The sequence below is a fragment of the Gilbertella persicaria genome, assembly GCF_025201335.1.
Source record: "Gilbertella persicaria strain CBS 190.32 chromosome Unknown B0P05scaffold_6, whole genome shotgun sequence".
In the NCBI taxonomy this organism is placed as follows: domain Eukaryota; kingdom Fungi; phylum Mucoromycota; class Mucoromycetes; order Mucorales; family Choanephoraceae; genus Gilbertella; species Gilbertella persicaria.
Window position 1 is genome coordinate 281,419 of NW_026251967.1, and position 20,302 is coordinate 301,720.

The window sequence follows — 20,302 nt, forward strand, 5'->3', positions numbered from 1 at the left end:
AAAAAAAAGAAAAAAAAATGATTGAATGAATTATTTATACTAGAAAAAAAATTTCCTTTTTTGGGTAAGAAAAAAAAAACGAAACAACATGATATACACAAATTGAAATACAATAGGGATTTTATAGCCCTGACTCCTTCAAACGTCTGGCAATCGTATCTTCACCACGCTCCCTAATTCACAAAATAAGGATTTTTTTTTCTGATGATCTCGCAGAAACAAATTACCTTGGCTCTAACTTTAAGCTTAATTCATACAGTTCATCTTCTTCTCTGCTTGAATGTAAATGGGTCTTGATGAATTCTTGAATATCAGGCACAGCTGTCAGCATATAATGAGTTGACTGATATTGTTGCAAGTCACGTATGACTTCTGCTGTTTTCATGCGTTTAGCAAAGTTAATCTGGTTATTTGTCTTTTTTAGATAATTTGAATTGCCATCTTCAATGAATGTCAAATCTTGTAGGTAAATACCCAAAAATGGAATGCAAGGAGGATTGACTTTTTTGATCAACTCTCTGTATTCTGCAAAATTACGTTGGGCACCCATCAATCGACGTATGTTCTGCAATGTCAGCATACTACGTGTACTCATCAGTTCCCAAGTACGCTTTAGACGACCGATGGAACCATTATCAAATGCAGACAAAATAGCCATACACATATTAAAATTGTTGAGGGTTCTGCATCGTTCAGCCACACTGATCCAATGCTTCATGACGACAGCGCGCTTCTTGACTTCTTCTTTACTCAAGATGGAGTCTGTCACCCAAGCAGTGACTTGATTGGAATGTTCAATCGAGGCTTTGATATTGGCGGCAATGTGGTTCTCCGAGTCAGGTTTACCCCAGTTTTTGTCAAGACATTCCACGGGTTTGATACGGTTGTAAAGCTTAAAATCCATAATGGTCATCTGTCTAGCCAGTTCCAATGGATCCAGTTCAAGTAGTTTGATGTGCTTCATGTTCTTGGGCAAGATCGAGGGAGGCATGTCTGCTGTACGTACGTTCAGTTTCATTTTACGAATCTGGCCTGAATCTTCAGCCAACATGCGTTTCTTGATCAATTTGGTCAATTGTTCTGCACCAAATTTCATACTTTCGACAATGACATGTTCTGTAAAATGACTGATTTCAGGCAAGATAGGGCGATCTTCTTCTTCATTAAAGTAGGTCTCAAGCCAGGATTTAATGATATTAAACACTCTAAAGATAAGCATGAATAAGGTTAAATTTGCAAGAATTTACCTTAATCGCACAAGCTTTAATTTCTTTTCTTTCCAGATCCCCAGTTCTTCTGCTGTCAATGCGTCTGGTGCAGCCAATTGGTATCGACTGAACAGTTCATGAAACAATTGTTCCGTTGTACAGAAAGAGCGATAGGTCAACAGAAAAGTAGAGTTAAATTTGGAATCTAAGTGATATTGAATAAAGGTTCTTTTTTTTGGCTGTCTTGTTCACTTTACCTAGTTGATCGTGCTGTGTCATGTACTGTACTAATGTATGCAATGAGCCACCCTTGACATTCCCCTCCATATTAAAACTAATTTGATTGGGATCACAATCAGAACCTAAATACCAAGGGACTTCTAATCCATGCGCATTAGTGATGGGCACTGTGCTGATATCTTCACGAAGACGAGCTGTCAAGGTGTCTTCGCCAAAGAATTCAGCCAGTTTGGTGACCTTGTCTTTACGCTGAGGCGTGTCTACATCAGGCTGTATGGTGTCTTCAGGGTCTGTTTGATGAAGCATAGGATCTGATGAGATGGTCTCCATCACATGCGTGAGTCCTTTCTCAATCGTCTCGACACACTGTACAAGTCGTTCATAAGCAGCTTTCAATTGTTCTTGGTCTAGATCAGACGATGTGATTGTCTGAGAAGCCACAAAGAGTCCACCCATAGCGACATACACAGGCTGCTTGGACTCGACGAGTGCTTTTGTACGTGCCTGATACGGTTGTGCTTGACACACATGTTCAATCGCATTCAGGAACTGACTAGTAGTATTGCTCAAATTACGAAACTGAGCCACGAGCATAGGCGCATGCATCTTGAGTGTGGTTGGATGATCATAAGCCGTTTTCACACTGTCCATAAAGGATGTCATGGCACCACGGACCTGATCCACCAAGACCAAGGTGGATGTCACCATATTATTGTCGGATGCATGAGCCATGCTTTTGAGGATCAAAGGGTTATTACGAAACTCATCGCCTGTCTCTGTCTTGAGTGTGGGTTTGCCCTGTCGAATGTCCACACGACATGCCTGTGCTGTACTGATAAATTGGCGTGTGGCCATCAGGACATCAGTGGCGTCTGCATCTAACTTGGTCAAGGAGGATGGAGCAGGCCAAGCACCGGAAGCCACTTTTGTAGCAAGTACCAGTTTAGCTAACGAAGCCAATAAGGTACGATGTGCCTGTCGTAATGATTTGTGCGATCCGAGATAGACAGAGGCATCCTTTTCTATACAGTGTGTGACATAGAGTAAGCGTCGGACATGGTGGACAATGCGTGTGGCATCTTGTGACAAACACTGAGGTTGATGTTGACGAATCGAAGTGTGCAGTGTATCAACCGCTTGTTCAATCGATTCAGAAAGATGTGACCATGTACATTCTTCTTTTTCTAGTGTCAATAGGGGTTCTTCTTGAAGACGAGTGTTATCCATGGCTCCTGGTGGTGGTGGTGGTGGTGATGGTGTATTGGGCAAACAAGTCAACTAAGATGATTAACACACTCTGTTCATTGGATGATCCACTTACTAATGCACCTGTGTCTGGATCAATGTTTTCTAATTCCCAAGTGGTTTGAAGTGTCTTGGTGTTCAAATAATAAAATCGACCTTGGGCTGTTGTTTCTCGGACCCAATGTGGAGGAAGCTAAGTAGAGGAAATCAATACGAATCCAGCTCCTCTCCTATATCAACTTACTTTTTCATCATCATAAAACTCTTCTTCTTCTAATAAAGGTAGACTATCCTGACTTGATTCTGTTCTGATACGATGGTCTGATCGTGCCGGACGAGTAGGTGTTTCGAGACCCATGCCATGCTGTCCATTATGAAACGTGCCATCGTTCAAACTAGACAGGCTCTCGTTGTTTTCCATAGGATAAGGAAATGAATACCTCATTTCGTGTGTGTGTTTGTTATAATAATATTGTTCAGAACCATCTTCTGTGGTCTGTAACACCCAGGCTGAGTCTAGCGGAGAAGGCATGATGATGTCTGATGCCATGAGTGTATCGGAAGCATGTAGACTCAATCTTAATTGTTGCTGCATGGTTAAATCAGTTATCGTACGTTGTTTCGGTTGTTGTCTCTAAACAAGATCAGTAATTATGCATAAAATGATATCTTATTACTTGTTTCTCATTGGGTGCCTTGATGATTTCGACATAATTACTAGGAAACCAACCTCGTTTACCATGACACCTAAATATGGGTTCATAAATACGCTTAAGCTAACTGGATGCATTGTATCATTACCAACCGTCCCACCAACCCGAGTCGAGTTGTGAAAGAACGTCGATCACGGAATCAGCTTTGAAGGATAAAGAAGCAGGGTCAGTGGACTCATAAGAGTATAAAGCTTTTACTCGACAAATAACTTTATGATGATGATGAAGCATGATATAAAAAAGAGAAGAAAAGGGGAGAAAAAAGAGAGAAAGTAGAAAGAAAAGGGGGAGTTTTTATACTGCTTTTTTTTGGGTTGGTAATACAAGAAGAAAGGACAATAAGACAAAAATTTCTCTTTTCTTTCTCCTCTTTTCCATACTCAAAAGGCCCTCTTTTACTTTTTTTTTTTTTTTTTTTTTTTTTGCTTGTTCTTCTCCTATTTCACAAAATACTTAGTTACACAATTTTTAAAAATATAGCAGTTATGCTCTTTTTTTTTAAAAAAAAAACAATTGATTAAATGAAATATATCAAATATATTGGTATAGCTCCGTTTCATTTTTTTATGGTCTATTTATTTACAATAAAGAAAAAAAAAAAGGCAGTTTAATCGTTATGTTCAGGGTCATGAACAACGTCATAACGTTTGCCACGAATACCCCAAATACCATAGTTTGCAAAAATAGTCTGTCTCAAGTCCATCAAGTTAATATCACGCTTTAAACTACGGAATTCATTCACAGTAGGCTTTAAAATCCAATCAAATTCACCCATATAATCTTGTTCAACAGCCTCTACATCATTCTTCATATCAGCTTTATCATAACCCGTAATGAAAATAGGACACTTGGTCTCCAATGCTTTCTCAATCGAGGGTTTCCATCCTTCACGAGCCTCTCCATGACCAATACCAGGAGAGAACAAAAAGAACAAGTCTGTGTAAGGATCAAACTTGTCAATCTTGTCATGATATTCATGGTACATGGCACTATCATAAGTAAAGAACAGACGTTCATTTACTGACTTGGTATGTGGTTCTTGGTTGGGTGATAAAGCATCAGGACCAACAAAGTGAATATGGAAAGGAGAGGAAGGGAACAAGTAACATAATTGGAGCCAGATATGAGCAGGTAAGGTGGCTTCTGCACGAGCACCTAGAAGGTACACATTGATGGTGTCTGTACGTACTTGAGCTTGAGCATCATTGCTGTTCTGTGTATTGGGGTAGAGCACTGTTCTTAAGGCAGCAATCGAACGCATGCCTTCAGCTGTCACTTGTTGACCGTATTTATAAGGACTGGATTGATGCAAGACAGAGGCAATCGTGATTGGATAAGTCAATAATTTAGAGACATGGCGCATGGACCTGTCAGAGTCCATGGAAGGAAAACTACGTGTATAAAAGAAAATGTCCCAGTTGGCCATATTGACAGCTTCATCAAACCCTTGTGCACCTATATGAAGACTGTGTCAAGACAATAACAAGATAGAGTACAACTTACTAGGAAATTCAAATTCTCGCATGGGTCTACCAGAACGTAAATCATGATCATCTTCATTTTGTTGTCTTAAAATACCACAATTCTCTTGATGAGCTGCTTTTCCTTGATGATAATGGTCTTCACAACAATGGGTAGGATAACCACAGTCAGGACAGTCAAATGTAGGCTTCTTTTTTTCACCTTCATGGTTATCACAGACAGGACAGACACCATACTTGTTAATGATAGCTGCTCTGTCTCGCATCTCGGGTAAAGGTGACTTGGATAGCACATGAAATAAGTCGTCTTGTTCTAATAACACTGATCCTTCTCTGGCTGGTTGACTCTTGCCAAACAGACCCTTGAAAGAAATAGGTCGTACGATAGATTGTGTCAAATGACGTTGATACACAGGGGTCAAGACAACACGACGACTGTTATTTCTTAGTAGTTGACGGGAAGTTGGAAGAATAAGTTGCTTGAGTGTTCGATTCATGACAGAAAGAAACTACGCACTCTTTTTCTAAAAAAAAAAAAAAAGGCAAACAGGGCAAGGTGATTTTCTCAAAAAATTTTCTTTGTTTAAATGACAGCCAATGAAAATGTCTCCCATGTTTAATCCAACAAAACGATATCTTCTTCATCATCTTCAAGGACAACCACATTGTCTATAACAGAATGAGATGTCTTTGGCTTCTTGATAACTTCTTGTACTTCTTCTTCTTCTTCTTCTAGTTTACGTTTTAATAAGGCAGGTGTAGGTTTAGGAATCGGATGTAATAAAGACACTTGATGTGGGCTGACATCATTCTCCCTAATACAGTATAAGACGAAGCCATTACGATGAGAAACTTACACTGCTTCAAGAATGAGATCAACATCATTGTCATCATCTTGTGTAATACGCAAAATACTACCAGAATTCAAACCAAGATCTTTTAATGGTAAATGGACATTCTCATCATATTCAATATCATACAGCATACGATGACCATCCATAATAGCTACTTCATCTTCTATCATACCAGCACCACCTTCTTCTACAGACAAAAGAATGGCTTTTTGAATCAAGTCACTCAGGGTGGTCGTATTGAAGTCAACTTGAGTAACAGCACTTCTTGATCGACAGACACTGCATTTAGGATTAGGATCCGCATTGGCTTCTTGCACAAGACGAGAACCAGTAGTAAGATAAGTCTAACAGATACATGAGTCATGATGCTACCATGTCAAATCTAACTCTACTCTTTGATTGTCCTTGATGTTGCCACGTAAAATACCAAAGGCTTTCATAGTAACAAAGCCTGCAATCACAGCATTGGTGGTGGCAATAGCTGGAATAATATTGCCTGCCATGGCTATAGAGAATACATTAAAACAGAAAGTCTACATGGTCTAGTTTACATTTCACATCAAATAGACTCTTGGTGGAGATACCAAAGACATGCGCTCTCAAGTTAGAAGCAGCTGTCACGAAATCCATGGCATCTTCGTCATCTTTATCAAACGACAAGATGGCATCTGGCTCTGTCTTTCTCTTTTGAATCAGTCGAGTCGACAATCGTACTAAGCTGTCTTTAAACATATCAAAGTTTTGCTTCAGACTCCATACAGTTTGATCTGGAAGACCTTTGGGTTCTTGTGTCTCTATCATGGTGTTTTCTAATGTATCAAAGTCTAAAGGTGTAGGCATTTTACGGTTCTTCCACATCGATGTCATAGATAAAAGGCGTTGGATATCGATCTTGTAGACTTTATCAAACACTTTCTGGGCATATTCAGGTGAACCTGCTGCATCTTTGATCTGCTTTAACTCGGCTGTTTCTCTCGTTAAAGCAGCTACTTCTTGTGCATTCTCTTCAGACTCGTCTGCTTCAATGGCTTCTTCGTCTTCTGAATTACCAAACAATTGATTGAACAAAAAGCTCTTTGCCCATACAATACAATGGATAGGAGCACTAGGTGTACTTCGAATGGTACATACAGGATAAGTCGTAGGTGTTGGTTTAGGTTGACAATCAAAGCATTCAGTAACAGACTAAATAGATGAGACAAAAAAAAAACTGGGATAAGCTTACTTTTTTGATTACATAGGCTTGTCCCAAGTATCCTTGTGTGCCTGACTCAACAAGAGGAATATCGGCTGCTAAACACATGGCATTGACGTGTCGACGAGCCTCTAGATTATCCAACGCGTTCAAGACCATGGTGAATTGTCTAAACCATGGCACATTGAATTGAGGATCTTTGATATTCGCTTGAAGAGACGTAATGTGGGCCTTGGGATTGAATTTCTGAGCTGATTCTTTTGCCACCTAAGGATGGATTAGTGCATGGTGTAAACAAAGTGAGGGTATTTACGTGTGCTTTGGCCTTTTTGACGTGTTGGCGTTGAAATAAGAATTGTCGATTCAAGTTGGAAATATCAATCGTATCTAGATCGATCTGTTTTTTTTTTTCAATAGATGAATGAATGGCCATAGCATGTGCCCTAGTTACCACTTGAATGTCTTGAAAGCCGGACATGACCAAGTTCTTTAAGAGTTCGCAGCCGATACCACCAGCGCCTACTAAGAGGATCTTACTGGAGACTACTTTTTCATAAAGATCTTGACCAAGCACGCGTCTATTATAGGTTTCTCTATCGTTGGTCATTCTAAAGAAATAGGAAGAAAAAAAAAAGACGGCTTTTTTTTAAGCTGACTTGAATTTGATCTCCTTTGAAGTTCGCAACAGAAAGTTTAAAAAGTGCATGAATGACAATACAAGTAAAAATGATTTATTTGTAGTAGGAATGATAGGCAGTTGTTGCTTTGACCATCGTAAACGTCTTTGCGTATGATTTTTTAAAAAAAATTTTGACATGTTCTGTGTATTTTTCAGGTCTCAAGTAAACGCTTTGCATTAAAGCAGATAATCTTAGAAAGCTACTTTGTCGTCAATTGAGGATCTATTAAAACACAATACACAAAAGGGGCTCCGTATTGCTATTTGTTATCATCTCAACGGATTTACTTGTTATTTGGTCTTTTAACATTTAACCTATTTTTCAACAGTGTTCTACCAGTGGACCACATTTCGTAGCACACAAGTAGAAAGATTAAATATTCTTTTGAAACAAATTATGAAACATGTAAAGGACATTGTATCTATTGAAATGGATGTGTTTTCTCTATCAGAAGATGTACATTAAAAAAGGAGCATAAAGCCCGCTCTAACCCGCATAAACACTTTAGATACCTACAAAGAATGTTTAATAATGTACAGGGTATCTTTGGGATTGATTTCAACAAAAAAAAAGCGACTTGTAAAAATGGCTAAAAACCTCTCAAGACGAAATGGTACCGTTCATCATAATCTTAATTTTGACAACTTTGGGTCTTCTTTCGAACGCTACAAGACAAAGAATAGAGCTATTGACAAGCTTAAATACTCAAAATGTGCATCGGGGGCTATAGTTTTTTGGTGAATGTGTTTGTTTAACATTTGTACTACAAAAATGATGAGATATGGGCAAGAAAGCCTGTGGATATTCTTGCCTATTTGCTCAATATTTTAGCAGCAAAGTTGATGTGCTCTTTATATCAACAGATTTAAGATAAAAAGATTCACAACTTTTGTCATTACGCCAAAGCTATATAACTGCGTCTTTATGCAGTTCTCAGCAAAAGCTCGATTTTTGCGGCTAGATAAAGAACTAGAATGGATTATATATTTAATCTTCGATACCAACCATCCTGTACATCTTTTGTCCATTTGCCTCCACATTTACATTACAAATCGACCATGTTTCTACTTTTGCCTGTCCTCTAGCACTCTGAGTCATATACAGTATTATTTAGAAGTCTATTGCTAGCATATTCTATATGACATCTAGAGCAAAAATGCTCAGATCACAGCTTAAATGCACTATTCTTTGATGCATCATTACTCGACAACCAGGCTATCAAAACAGTCTGTTTTCTCACTTAAAACATGTTCTTTGGAGTCAAGGAATCGCATGATACCATTGGTTTAGCTGTTATGTGATATTTATTTTTTCTTGACCCATGGGAGATCCATGGAGGTCCGTGAAGATGAAAAGAACAAAACTCGATCGAGAATTCTTGGAATGACCTGATGAAGGCTTGATCTAACCGAAATCAGGCAAGGCCATGTACAAGTGCTTTCAAAGAAAAGAAAACGAGTTTAATAAGACGAAAAAGGCGAGTCAATTTGAGCATTGGCTTCAAACCTGCAATCAAAGGTTGTTTTACACTATAATCAGTATAAAAGAAGCTCACTCCAATAGATATTGACTGATAAATAGATGGTTCTTCTAGTAGTATTGACAGAATAGAAAAAGACGTTTGTATGCTTTAATCGATACTAAACGCATATAAAAAATAAGACTGATTAGGACCAACAATGGCCAAAAGATATTTGCCTTATTACAGTCATGCTTTACGTCATTCAATTATTTTTGTATTGGGGACATAAAATTAGATGTCAAATAGAGTTGTATGCTTGTAAGACCTGATGAAAGTATAGAAGGCGAAAAGAGAGTGAGATGAGTTTTAATTCAGAATGATAGTATTGCTTATTATGGTATTTATGCAAATGAGAACAGATTACGAAATGGTTATTCAGCTTACGATATTTTTACTAATACTGTTTGTATTGACTGTATTTAAAGCAAAATTTCAAATTGGGTGAATTTTACCTTTTCTTTATCTTTATTTTATACATTACTATGTCTCAACAACAATATGGCTATATTGGTTTAGGTGCTATGGGTAAAAGTATGGCTGGTCATATTGCCAACAAGCTTGCCTCTTTAAACCATCCTCCTCTTTTGGCATACAACCGTACACAAGCACGCGCCGAGGATCTTAAAAAGACACATCCTGTAGAAGTAGCCACTTCTTTGGAACAAATTGCTGCTTGCCCAGTCATCTTTTCTTGTCTGTTGAATGATGCTGCTGTGAAGGACACAGTTGGTACACTTAAGCCTCATTTGAAATCAGGTACTATCCTTGTCGAGTCGTCTACTATTAGTCCTACATTAGCTACTGAACTGGCTGCTGAACTAAAAGACATTGGTGTTGTTTACTTGGCTTGTCCTGTCATGGGCCCTCCCGTCAAGGCTGCCTCTGGTGATTTGGTTGTCTTGATGGCCGGTGGTTCTCAACAAGTGCGTGAACAAATTCTTCCTTTATTGATTCCCGTGATTGGTAAAAAAGTGATCGAACTCGGCTATGAAAATGCAGGGGAATCTTTACGCCTCAAGTTGTGTGGCAATTACTTTATCAGTAGTGTGGTTGAAATGATTGCTGAAGGAATGACTTTGGGTGAAGCTGCTGGTGTTGGTCAAGATAAAGTGAAGGATTTATTAGATGCTGTCTTCCCCAATACATTGCTGGGTGTCTATGCTGGACGTATGTTGAATAATACCTATCGTGATCAAATTGCTTTCCCTATCTCTACTGCAAAGAAAGATATAGGTCATATCATGAACATGGCCAAGGAATCTAATGCCAAATTGCCCATTACTGAGGCATTTTTGGAAAATGCAGATGCAGTTCAATCCAAGTATGGTGACTTTGACTTGTCCTCTGTGGTTGGAAGTAAGTAGAGACCTTATACATGACAGTATACTCATCTTTATCCTAGACTTGAGAGAAAAGGCCGGTCTTGATTTTGATCTCAAGAAATAATTGTTGCATAAAAGTAAAAATTTACGCAGTACAAATAAAACTTTTTTTTTCTTTGTTTCTTTTTGCTTGCATAAAAAGAGTCATCGTATGACGATCTCCATAAGAATCGTTCACTTGGACCACTATATGGCAAAGCCTAGTCCTTTAGATCGCTCATATTCTCCTTTTTGTGATAAAAAATTGTATAAAGTTCCTGTTTTACGTGTATTTGGTTCTACAAAGGCAGGACAAAAAGTGTGTCTTCATGTGCATCAGGTAAAGAGCAAGTTGGATCGCGTCTCAAACTCACATTTTCGATCCAGGTCTATCCTTATTTCTATGTTCCTTTTTCAATTCCTACCAGGTATACTACTGAAAAAGACATTCAAAAAGACATTTTCCAGTTCGGCACCAGTTTAAACGAAGCCATGAATTTAGCAAAACCCAATGCGCCAAAAGACCAGCATGTTGCAGCTATTGTGTTGACTAAAGGAGTACCTTTTTATGGCTACCATGTAGGATATCAAACTTTTTTAAAGATTTACTTGGTACAGCCTCAAGAAAAACAACAGGCACTTGACATTTTACAAACAGGAGCTATCATGAACACCTCTTTTCAGCCTTTTGAAGCGCATTTGAACTTTGAGCTACAGTTTCTGATGGATCATAACCTGTATGGTATGGACTGGATAGATATTGACGATGCTCATGGGCTGGATAATGAGCCATTTGGAATTAAGTTTCGATCCCCTTTACCTGAAGAACCAAAAGCCAGTTTTGATATATCCCAATCTTCTTCTATCACACATCATAGTCTTACATCTATGGGTCTATCTGCAGAGCCTGCTGTTTATACATCAAAAACAGTACCTTCTCAGTTACAGTCAGATATAGTGGCTCGAGAAAGCTATTGTGAATTGGAGATGGATATTACCGGCATGTCTATTCTCAACAGACAAGATCTGCAACAAAGAAGTATACATACTAGCCTGAAAAGGGAGAAAGAAGTTGAAGCAAAAAATAGGGAGAATGAACAAGTATCTAAGCTTGTAAAGTCACTTGAAAGCATCTGGAAAGATGAGACAAGTCGTCGAAGATCTCAAGGCATTCAAGACCCAATTTCTTTAGCAACACAAATAAGTGATCGAGAACCTGACATGCCCTGGCTACCCAACATGCAAAAGGCTTTCAATACCCTATTGAGTGGAGCCACTTTTAATGAAACCAGTGAATCGCAAAACTCTTCTGCTTTAATTCCTGAAGTAATGACAGCATTTGAATCAGTAGAAGCATTGTATCCTGAAGAATACTTTACTTATGTGCAAGCAAAAAAGGAGGTGAAAGAACAAGAAGACAGCAATGAGCCATCCTGTCAATCAATCAGGCTTCCTAGCTCATCTATTCCCACGACACCTACACGCTTGAACGTATCACCTCGCACAGCTACGACGCCTGTTTCCAGTCAATTCAATGTCTCTGCAACACCAACAAGATATAAAGCATGGGATTTACCTTCTCAACTAGATAAAAGTGTCTTAAATTCATGCATTCGAGATTCATCTCTTGATGAGTTGGCATATGAAAAACAACCCGAAGACAATCCTGAAGATGAAGACAATTATTTCACTTTGGATGATGACTTGAGTGATGGCGATATTATTGACTTGTTAAAACAAGCAGAAGAACAACAGTCAGTGACAAATAAAAGATACCCTACTCAAATCATTGAATATGAGCCAGAAAATACGGTCAAATACCAGCCTCGAAGATTAGATTTTATTGCAGAAACCAACAAAATTGATGCTATTTTGCAACCCTCGACTAGACCATTAAGTCAGAAAAAGAGTCTTTTTGACAATATAGAAAATAAACCATTTGAAATTAGTGATACTCCACCTGATCCAGTGTATGTGTTATATGTATCTGTGTAGCCGTTGCTAATATCGTCTTATAGACCACGCCTGCTCAAATCACACCGAGAAAGAAGTAGACACCGAATTAATCAGACAGATGGTGTCAATGATCCAAAAGAAGGCGACAAAAAACGAATACAATCAGCAGCTGAAAAATGGGAATTAGAGAAGAAAGCATTGAAAAAGATGCGATTGAAAAAGCAAGAAGTACTACTCAAAGCTCGTCAGCCTCCTTCGCCTCCGCCTCGTATTCCTCAACTTGTTGTTCAAGTAGAACAAAAAAGGCCTTCTGTTGAAGATCATCCAATGTTTCAAAAAGTGTCTGTGGTCATTTCTGATTCTAGAAAGCGCAGGAAAAGGTCCAAGTCTCATAGTCAACCTGTCAATGAAACAACAAGACACAAGCCAGCAAGTATTGTTTCCTCCATGTCGACCGCAACCGAATCTATTTCTAAAAGACAACCTAAACCAAAAGAAGACAACCATGTATCCAAAGTGCCTCATTATTTAAGAAACCAAGAAACAAGACCTACTCGACCCAAAATATCTTTATCAAAATCCTTGAATTCTCTTCGTAACAAAGACAAAACTATTGAACCACATGAACCCAAGCTTGTGTCTACAAAGGAACTTACAGCTCCTCAAACAGAATCATCTATCACGAAACAAGTAGAAAACAACCTTCAACATAATTTAGAGAGTCAAAGCTCTGATCAGACTTATTTCATTAAACGGATTGATGGTATGTGGTCTTCGCAAGAAGAACCGTCTTCACTTTCGGGTTTGCAATTCTTTGAAGTGCATAAACCATGTCCTGTATCACCAACTAAAGACAAAAAAATATTGATTGGTGAGAAGCCCAGTGAGGTTTTCCTTATGGATGACGAACCTAAGGAAATGGTCTTAAACAACAACTTGTCCAATGAAGAAATACCTCATTATGTTGACAACGAAGGTTCGACATCTTTTTCTGCGCCAGCCTATCATGCTAAGGATACTCATGTATACAGTACACCACCTACAAAAGAATTTATCTATGGTCTCGCACCACCTGTTGTTATTGAAGAAAATATAGAGGATAAAGGGGTTATATACCAAGAACCATTTTACAGTAAAGCATCTGATTTGCCTCGTTTCCCTACTGTATTTGCCGGGAAAGAATTCAGATTGCCTACTTGTGATCTCAAATCACTTAAAGAGTTCAAGACTGTCTATACAGGCTTCAAGGACACAGAAGAAAGAAGGACGAGTATTCGAACATGGACACCAAGTCAGGATTCTCCTACTTTTCAACAAGTCAAACAATGGCTTCATACAAAACAACCTCCAAAAAAGCAAAGAGATACAGAAACACAGGTATGGTCAGTACTTTCTCTCTCTCTCTCTCTCTCTCTCTCTCTCTCTTATACATCAACTCATTCATTTCTTTTACTCAGTTGGATTATCCTACAGCAGATAACTCTTTTCGCTTTAAGTTGAGTGCAGCAAAACCACAAGATAAAGTGAAGCGAGTGCCTGATTACATTGATTACTTTAGCGTTGAAATACATGGTAAGAAAACATGCGTATTCATTCATGTTAAGATGATGTGTTCTAGTCAATACTAGACATCAATTACTGCCTGATCCAGAACATGATCCTGTTCAACTTGTTTTTTGGTGTCTACAAACAGAAGATCAACGTGTTCCTTCAAATGGATATCAAGATGAGTATTATGTTGGTGTTATTGCCATGAATGATTTCGATATTTCTCGTATTGGGCTTGGTGCTTCTCGTAGGATTTAAGAATACATGTATATGACCAGCTTATCGTCTTTTTGTATATAGGTCTTGCAGTTGATTATACCGAGACAGAAGAACAATTGTTTAGTATCTTGATTGGTAAAGTAAGATACTATGATCCTGATATGCTCGTTGGTTATGAAACACAAAATTCTTCTTGGGGCTATTTAGTTGAAAGAGGAGCACAGCTAGGTTATCATCTTTTAGATGAACTCTCTCGAGTCATTATGACAACAGAGACAATCAAAAAAGATCAATGGGGCTATAAAAAAGCTTCTAGTTATCGAATATTAGGCCGCCATATGCTGAATGTATGGCGACTTATGCGACATGAGCTCACATTAACCAGCTATACACTTGAGAATGTCGCATATCATTTACTTCATCACAGGTAGAAAAAAAAAGGGGGGGAGATAATTGCTGTCTTGTGAGACTCAGAACATTGATTAACTCAATAGAATACCACATTATGCATATTCCATCTTAACAAATTGGTATACTGAAGGACCGCCTATTCTCAAGTATCGTTTGTTTGAGTATTACATGAAACGCGTTCAACTTAATTTAGAAATCCTTGATGCTTCACAAGTCATCAGTCGAATGTGTGAATCAGCTCGTGTGTATGGCATTGATTTTTATGCAGTCATGACAAGAGGATCGCAATATAATGTAGAGTCTATTATGTTTCGTATTGCAAAGCCAGAGAATTTCATGTTGATATCGCCTAGTCGAAAACAGGTATGAACAACGTTTGGAAAAACCATGTTTGATTCACTTAAAATAGGTCGCATCTCAACGGTCGCTTGAAATACTGCCTCTTGTGATGGAACCAATTTCTCAGTTTTATAGTAGCCCAATGGTTGTGCTTGACTTCCAAAGCTTGTATCCCTCGATCATGATTGCCTATAATTACTGGTAGGCAATAGCATCTAGTTACGATGAAGCTCATCACCCATCTTTAGTTACTCTACCTGTTTAGGAAGAATCCGTCAGCCTCAAAGTGATTCAAGATTTGGTGTACTTGAATCGTTTGAATTAGAAGAAGGTCTTTTAGATGCCTTAAAAGAGCATATTAATGGTATAAAACCATGATGATATCCAAAGACATTGATTTTTTTTCGTCATAGTATCACCCAATGGAGTCATGTTTGTCAAGCCAGCCATTCGTAAGAGCTTATTGGCCAAAATGCTGTATGAACTCTTGGACACAAGGGCCATGGTCAAGCGAGCTATGAAAGACTACAAGGATGACTCGGTAAAGCCTTGAGCAGGATAATATACCCATAAGCTGACTTTTTTTTCTTATATAGGGTCTTTTAAGAATGTTGGATGCCAAACAGTTATCATTAAAGCTTTTAGCTAATGTAACGTATGGTTATACATCTGCCTCTTATTCAGGAAGAATGCCTTCTGTAGAAATTGCGGATAGCATTGTATCGACTGGTCGCGAAACTTTAGAAAAGGTATTTTGATGGATGTCGATACCATATTAAGTCTATGATAGGCAATTCGTCTAGTCAATGAGACAGAGAAATGGGGTGCTCGAGTGATTTATGGTGATACAGATAGTATGTTTGTTTATTTTCCAGGCAAGACAAAAGAAGAAGCGTTCAAACTTGGGCGTGAGATTGCAGATACCGTGACCAAGTTGAACCCTGCGCCTGTCAAACTTAAATTCGAGAAAGTGTATCATCCTGCGGTCCTCTTGGCCAAGAAACGTTATGTGGGTTTCAAGTACGAAAACGAGACGGACACAGAACCAGTGTTTGAAGCCAAAGGTATCGAAACTGTTCGAAGAGATGGAATAGCAGCTACTCAAAAGATACTTGAATCATCTCTTAAGTAATATATAAGCATAGTCATTGACACTCGTCTTATATCTTTGTTCTTTAGGATTTTGTTTCGTACACAAGACATGTCTGAATTAAAGGAGTTTCTGTATCGACAATGGACAAAGATTTTATCAAATCGAGTACCCTTACAGGACTTTATTATTGCAAAAGAAGTTAGAATGGGTACCTATTCAAGTCGAGGTGGGCCTAATGGTGCAGTCATTGCTCAAGAACAAATGAACGTAGACACAAGAGCAGAGCCTCAGTATGGAGAACGTGTGCCTTATGTTGTAGTTTATCGTGGACCTAATGCAAGGCTAAAAGACAAGGTGTTACCACCAGAACAAGTACTAGCAGACAAGTATGATTTACTCTTGCTATGCTTTCTCTAACATAGGCTCAATAGTTCATTGAGGTTAGATGCTGAATATTATATTCGAAAGCAAATCATCCCACCACTGGCCCGAGTCTTTAATCTGATGGGCGTAGATATTTTGTCATGGTATGAATCTATGCCTCGATCTGTAAAAGTAGCAGCACTCAATCTGGCTCGGACAACAGAAAACAAGTCTCGAGGCATTACACGAATTGACCAATACTATGCTAGTTCGCATTGTATTGTTTGCCGTCAAAAAGCAGATCAATGTAAGTACAGAAACAAAACGGGGACATTGAATTGACATTGTATAGCCATTTGTGAGCAATGTCAAAAAGATCCTGTCACGGTCATGTATAATCTCTATGCCAGACAACACGCAACTCAAGACAAGTACAGAAAACTGTTGCAAACATGTGAGAACTGCACTAAAATACCAACACCAGTTGTTATTTCAGCCAGTCTTGAATCATTTGCAGATGTGCCTTGCAGTTCGCTCGATTGTCCCATCTTTTATCAAAGGCACAAAGCAAAAGAAGATGTCAAAATGACATTGCATTATGACACTTTGATGGATAACTTTTCCTCTTAGTCACAAACCTTTGTCATCGTGTCTGTCCATGTATAAACAATAAAAAAAAATTCTGATTTATTTTATCATTTTGCTGTTGTGAAAAAGAAAGATGTTGTTATGGATAAATAATCTAGTTGGCCTTAGGAGGGACAACGAAACGCTAAAATGACTTGTTAGAGAAAGCACGTCAAAGTGTATTTGTGAACCTACTTGTTCCTTTTGAACACCATTTTCCCACTTGGCGAACTTGAGACCGTTTTGGTCACGACGGAGAGCAGCAGCACGAACATCGTCCTTCAAAGAGTTGCGGACTGCACGAGCACAGATGTTGGCGTATTGAAGATAACTATTACAAAAGGTAAGTCTCTATGAAATAATAAGCAAAGATACGTACGAGATACCAGCAGCTTTCCAGGCAGACATTTTGATTACTCGAAAAAGTATAAAAAAGAAAAAAAGTGTTTTTTATTACGGGGTTCCGGCTAAAAAAAGAGGCCCTGCCTTGTTCAAGCTTTTAGGAACAAACGAGGCGGCGAATCAATTGAAAGGGAAATGATGACGTTTAATTTTTTTAAACGTATTGTATCTGATTGCACCTTCATCATTTCGTTTAAACTTAAGCCTCATATCCTTTGTAATAAAGCTATAGGCTGTTACCTTTCCAATATTTGATCCCTTGAAATTAGTATTCAACTGATAGAAGGCCTGATTGACTTTAGTAGAAGGATTCTTGGCTAGCATTGCTACTAAAAAGTCTGTGTTCATTTGATTTCTTGCAGTTGCCTTGAATATAATATCTCTGATAAGAAGGCTTATCTGTCAATGCAGGTTCGGCACTCAGTTAAAGAAGTACTGGTCCACTCTAACCAAAGTCTGAACTTGAACTTTCATATCATCAATGCTATTCATTTGAAATACTGAAACGATAAAATAACTTAAGTACAGAAAGCAACAACTTGAAATGGAAACACTGTATACACGTATTCAATGCAGTGTTATTCTTTTTTTTTATAATAGATTTGATATGTATATATGTATATAGAGATTCAAAGCTTTTTTTTAAAAAAATGATGAGGATGGCAATTAATTATATGGTGCAAATTTATGCTTCGGAGGGACAATCACGGGCCTATAGCAAATGTGTTAGATAAAATAGAGAAAGAATAAATCAACTTACAAGGTGACCAGGTTGGCTACACTTGTAGCAAGTCTTGGCTTGAGCAGGTTGATCACAGTCTCTTGACATATGTCCACTGTTACCACAGTTGTAGCACTTGGGTCCAGAAGACCAATTGTTATTACCATAGCCAGAACCACCACCAGAAGTACAATCACGGCTCATGTGACCAGATTCACCACAGTTGTAGCAAGTCTTGCCACCGAAACCACCACGGCTGTTACCGCCTTCAGGACAATCGCGAGACTTGTGGCCAGATTTGCCACAAGAATAACAAGCAGGTCCATCACTGCTGTAGGCATCAGGACAATCACGAGACAAGTGACCTGATTGGTTGCACTTGTAACAACGCTTTTCAGCGCGGGGTTCAGTACTAAACACAAGAGTCAATTGAGATCCCAACTACGAAAGAACAGACAAAATACATACCAGTCTCTAGACATGTGGCCTTCTTGTTGGCAGTTGTAACTAATTTCAAAGAATAAATATACACCTGTCCATAAATGTGTATCCACGCGTCTTACCAGACATTTTCAGTCTTGGAACACTCTCTAGCTTGATGGCCAGCTAATGAAAAGCAAATCAATAAGTGCCATGAAAAGAAAATAAAAACAATCTTTTTTTTGTATTCTTTATTACATTGATACGCAATAAGAAGGAAAAAAGAAGCCACTTTCCAATTCAAATAATAGCCTCCTCTTTTTTTTTAAAAAAATTCTCATACAAGATCCTGATCCTGACAAGTAAAAAAAAAAAGAGGCGCCTTTTTCTAAAGAAGAGACCCAAGGTATGAATAGACAAAGATGTGCTTTAGAGAAAAGAAAAAAAAATTTTTTCTTAGGTCAACAGAAAGCAACAAGGTAGCCTGACAATCCCCCTTGGGTGCGTCTTTAGAATTTGAATATAGAAAGTCGCGTTTCCATAAAATATATATATATATATAAAGAAAATGAAAATAGTACTAACGTTCACCACACTTGTAACAGACACCACCTTGACGGAAAGACATTTTTGATTTTTTTAAAAAGACAAGAAGGAGAAAGAGAAAAAGAAGATACCCACAAACTTTATATCTTATTTGAAGCGGAAAGTGAAAGTCAACGAAACCAGAGTTTAAACCATTCTATGGGAGTGAATGTGAAAAAAATTTTCTCAATGCCAACCAATGAAACTGCCTTATTCATGCTTGCATACCAGCCTCTTTTTTGCTAGAGAAAATGTACTACGGTAAACATAAAGTCTTATACGACCCAGAGATAAAAACATTGTCTATTCAGATAAAAAAGGACTGATTGATTGTTAGTCTATTTGCGCATTGAATCATTGAAAATAGGTTTATGAGAATAAAGGTAGTCTATAGTTGGCGATCGCCCTTTTGCATAACATTTTGTTTGTTGACGATTTGATGGTTCTTGATTTGTAGAAATACCAACATGGTCACTATTTAGAGATCAATTCATGCAAGCAATTCCAATTAAACATCTAAAAGCATTACAAGTTTGTTCAATGAGGTTATGTACACATATTGCTCTTCTGCAGTTGTCAATACTCAAAATAATGAATACATTTTAATTTGTCCATCTAAATGGGGCTAAAAGATATGTGCTATCTAGCCTCTTTTCGATACAAAGAAAAAATCATTTGGTTATGTCTGCTTTGCCTTGAAAAAGAAAAAACAAAAAGGGCTTAGGAGCATGCAGTATTTCAATTTGGAGTTGAGAATATTTCTCATTTTTTCGTCACTTTTTGCGCTTAAACATTACTCTTTTTTTTTTTGCTAAATAGAGTATACAGTTATCTCTTGTTAACAATATATAAGCATCCGTATTTGGTAGTCGCAGCCCACTTTAACGTTCTCGTCCAAAATACTGAGGCCATAGTGTAGATTTATGCATTATTTGCTCAAGACTTCTAATATCTAGTGTAGCTTGATGATATCCTGAATACGTTGAGACATGCTGTTATAATACGAGCCTAAATCGTTTTGATTAAATTTATATCATTTTATTTTAATTATTTGCCACAAAACGAAAGAATCTTGACTAACTTTGGCATAGACAGCTAATCTATACTTTGGCTGTTTCT

General features: G+C 38.0%; 7 protein-coding genes across 7 annotated transcripts; 3 read left to right on the forward strand and 4 right to left on the reverse strand.

The window, feature by feature from the left end:
* Window positions 1-17: 17 nt before the first annotated feature.
* B0P05DRAFT_528330 (ras guanine nucleotide exchange factor domain-containing protein) lies at window positions 18-3,515 on the reverse strand. Its single transcript, XM_051576632.1, has 7 exons — window positions 3,371-3,515; window positions 2,938-3,327; window positions 2,770-2,886; window positions 1,466-2,726; window positions 1,248-1,413; window positions 228-1,205; window positions 18-173 (listed from the first exon to the last, which is right to left on the reverse strand). The coding sequence occupies exons 2-7, from the start codon at window positions 3,286-3,288 to the stop codon at window positions 122-124; spliced, it is 2,925 nt and encodes a 974-aa protein (XP_051438095.1). The 5' UTR covers window positions 3,289-3,327; window positions 3,371-3,515; the 3' UTR covers window positions 18-121.
* Window positions 3,516-3,989: 474 nt separating this feature from the next.
* On the reverse strand, window positions 3,990-5,427 carry B0P05DRAFT_528334 (zinc-finger of mitochondrial splicing suppressor 51-domain-containing protein). The gene is made up of 2 exons (XM_051576633.1): window positions 4,910-5,427; window positions 3,990-4,861 (listed from the first exon to the last, which is right to left on the reverse strand). The coding sequence occupies exons 1-2, from the start codon at window positions 5,382-5,384 to the stop codon at window positions 4,014-4,016; spliced, it is 1,323 nt and encodes a 440-aa protein (XP_051438096.1). The 5' UTR covers window positions 5,385-5,427; the 3' UTR covers window positions 3,990-4,013.
* Window positions 5,414-7,725, reverse strand: B0P05DRAFT_528338 (uncharacterized protein). Its single transcript, XM_051576634.1, has 7 exons — window positions 7,388-7,725; window positions 7,250-7,333; window positions 6,967-7,203; window positions 6,293-6,926; window positions 6,134-6,246; window positions 5,745-6,085; window positions 5,414-5,702 (listed from the first exon to the last, which is right to left on the reverse strand). Exons 1-7 carry the CDS (start codon window positions 7,541-7,543, stop codon window positions 5,504-5,506), a joined length of 1,764 nt encoding a protein of 587 aa, XP_051438097.1. The 5' UTR covers window positions 7,544-7,725; the 3' UTR covers window positions 5,414-5,503.
* A 1,800-nt stretch (window positions 7,726-9,525) lies between these two features.
* On the forward strand, window positions 9,526-10,623 carry B0P05DRAFT_528342 (uncharacterized protein). The gene is made up of 2 exons (XM_051576635.1): window positions 9,526-10,494; window positions 10,541-10,623. The coding sequence occupies exons 1-2, from the start codon at window positions 9,621-9,623 to the stop codon at window positions 10,582-10,584; spliced, it is 918 nt and encodes a 305-aa protein (XP_051438098.1). The 5' UTR covers window positions 9,526-9,620; the 3' UTR covers window positions 10,585-10,623.
* Window positions 10,624-10,848: 225 nt separating this feature from the next.
* B0P05DRAFT_296215 (uncharacterized protein) lies at window positions 10,849-14,744 on the forward strand. Its single transcript, XM_051573466.1, has 5 exons — window positions 10,849-12,469; window positions 12,518-13,832; window positions 13,913-14,027; window positions 14,074-14,649; window positions 14,717-14,744. The coding sequence occupies exons 1-4, from the start codon at window positions 10,992-10,994 to the stop codon at window positions 14,259-14,261; spliced, it is 3,096 nt and encodes a 1,031-aa protein (XP_051438099.1). The 5' UTR covers window positions 10,849-10,991; the 3' UTR covers window positions 14,262-14,649; window positions 14,717-14,744.
* B0P05DRAFT_577535 (uncharacterized protein) lies at window positions 14,208-17,058 on the forward strand (the record flags this gene model as incomplete). The annotated part of the gene is made up of 12 exons (XM_051581791.1): window positions 14,208-14,250; window positions 14,304-14,649; window positions 14,717-14,996; window positions 15,043-15,173; window positions 15,221-15,336; window positions 15,386-15,513; window positions 15,569-15,721; window positions 15,763-16,100; window positions 16,152-16,451; window positions 16,497-16,735; window positions 16,781-16,882; window positions 16,913-17,058. 12 exons carry the CDS (start codon window positions 14,208-14,210, stop codon window positions 17,056-17,058), a joined length of 2,322 nt encoding a protein of 773 aa, XP_051438100.1.
* Window positions 17,059-17,170: 112 nt separating this feature from the next.
* On the reverse strand, window positions 17,171-17,463 carry B0P05DRAFT_463853 (mitochondrial ATP synthase epsilon chain-domain-containing protein; the record flags this gene model as incomplete). The annotated part of the gene is made up of 3 exons (XM_051574188.1): window positions 17,171-17,200; window positions 17,251-17,386; window positions 17,435-17,463. The coding sequence occupies 3 exons, from the start codon at window positions 17,461-17,463 to the stop codon at window positions 17,171-17,173; spliced, it is 195 nt and encodes a 64-aa protein (XP_051438101.1).
* Between the last annotated feature and the right edge of the window lie 2,839 nt (window positions 17,464-20,302).

Coding starts and splice junctions, on each gene's coding strand:
- B0P05DRAFT_528338 (XM_051576634.1), bottom strand. CDS start 7,543: ATGACCAACGATAGAGAAACCTATAATAGACGCGTGCTTGGTCAAGAT. Junction 7,334..7,387: donor GCTTTCAAGACATTCAAGTG/GTAACTAGGGCA, acceptor AAAAAAAAACAG/ATCGATCTAGATACGATTGA. Junction 5,703..5,744: donor GATCTCATTCTTGAAGCAGT/GTAAGTTTCTCA, acceptor ATACTGTATTAG/GGAGAATGATGTCAGCCCAC.
- B0P05DRAFT_528342 (XM_051576635.1), top strand. CDS start 9,621: ATGTCTCAACAACAATATGGCTATATTGGTTTAGGTGCTATGGGTAAA. Junction 10,495..10,540: donor CTTGTCCTCTGTGGTTGGAA/GTAAGTAGAGAC, acceptor TCTTTATCCTAG/ACTTGAGAGAAAAGGCCGGT.
- B0P05DRAFT_528330 (XM_051576632.1), bottom strand. CDS start 3,288: ATGCAGCAACAATTAAGATTGAGTCTACATGCTTCCGATACACTCATG. Junction 2,727..2,769: donor ATCCAGACACAGGTGCATTA/GTAAGTGGATCA, acceptor TAATCATCTTAG/TTGACTTGTTTGCCCAATAC. Junction 1,414..1,465: donor GACACAGCACGATCAACTAG/GTAAAGTGAACA, acceptor AATATCACTTAG/ATTCCAAATTTAACTCTACT.
- B0P05DRAFT_528334 (XM_051576633.1), bottom strand. CDS start 5,384: ATGAATCGAACACTCAAGCAACTTATTCTTCCAACTTCCCGTCAACTA. Junction 4,862..4,909: donor GCGAGAATTTGAATTTCCTA/GTAAGTTGTACT, acceptor GTCTTCATATAG/GTGCACAAGGGTTTGATGAA.
- B0P05DRAFT_296215 (XM_051573466.1), top strand. CDS start 10,992: ATGAATTTAGCAAAACCCAATGCGCCAAAAGACCAGCATGTTGCAGCT. Junction 13,833..13,912: donor AAAGAGATACAGAAACACAG/GTATGGTCAGTA, acceptor TCTTTTACTCAG/TTGGATTATCCTACAGCAGA. Junction 14,028..14,073: donor CTTTAGCGTTGAAATACATG/GTAAGAAAACAT, acceptor GATGTGTTCTAG/TCAATACTAGACATCAATTA.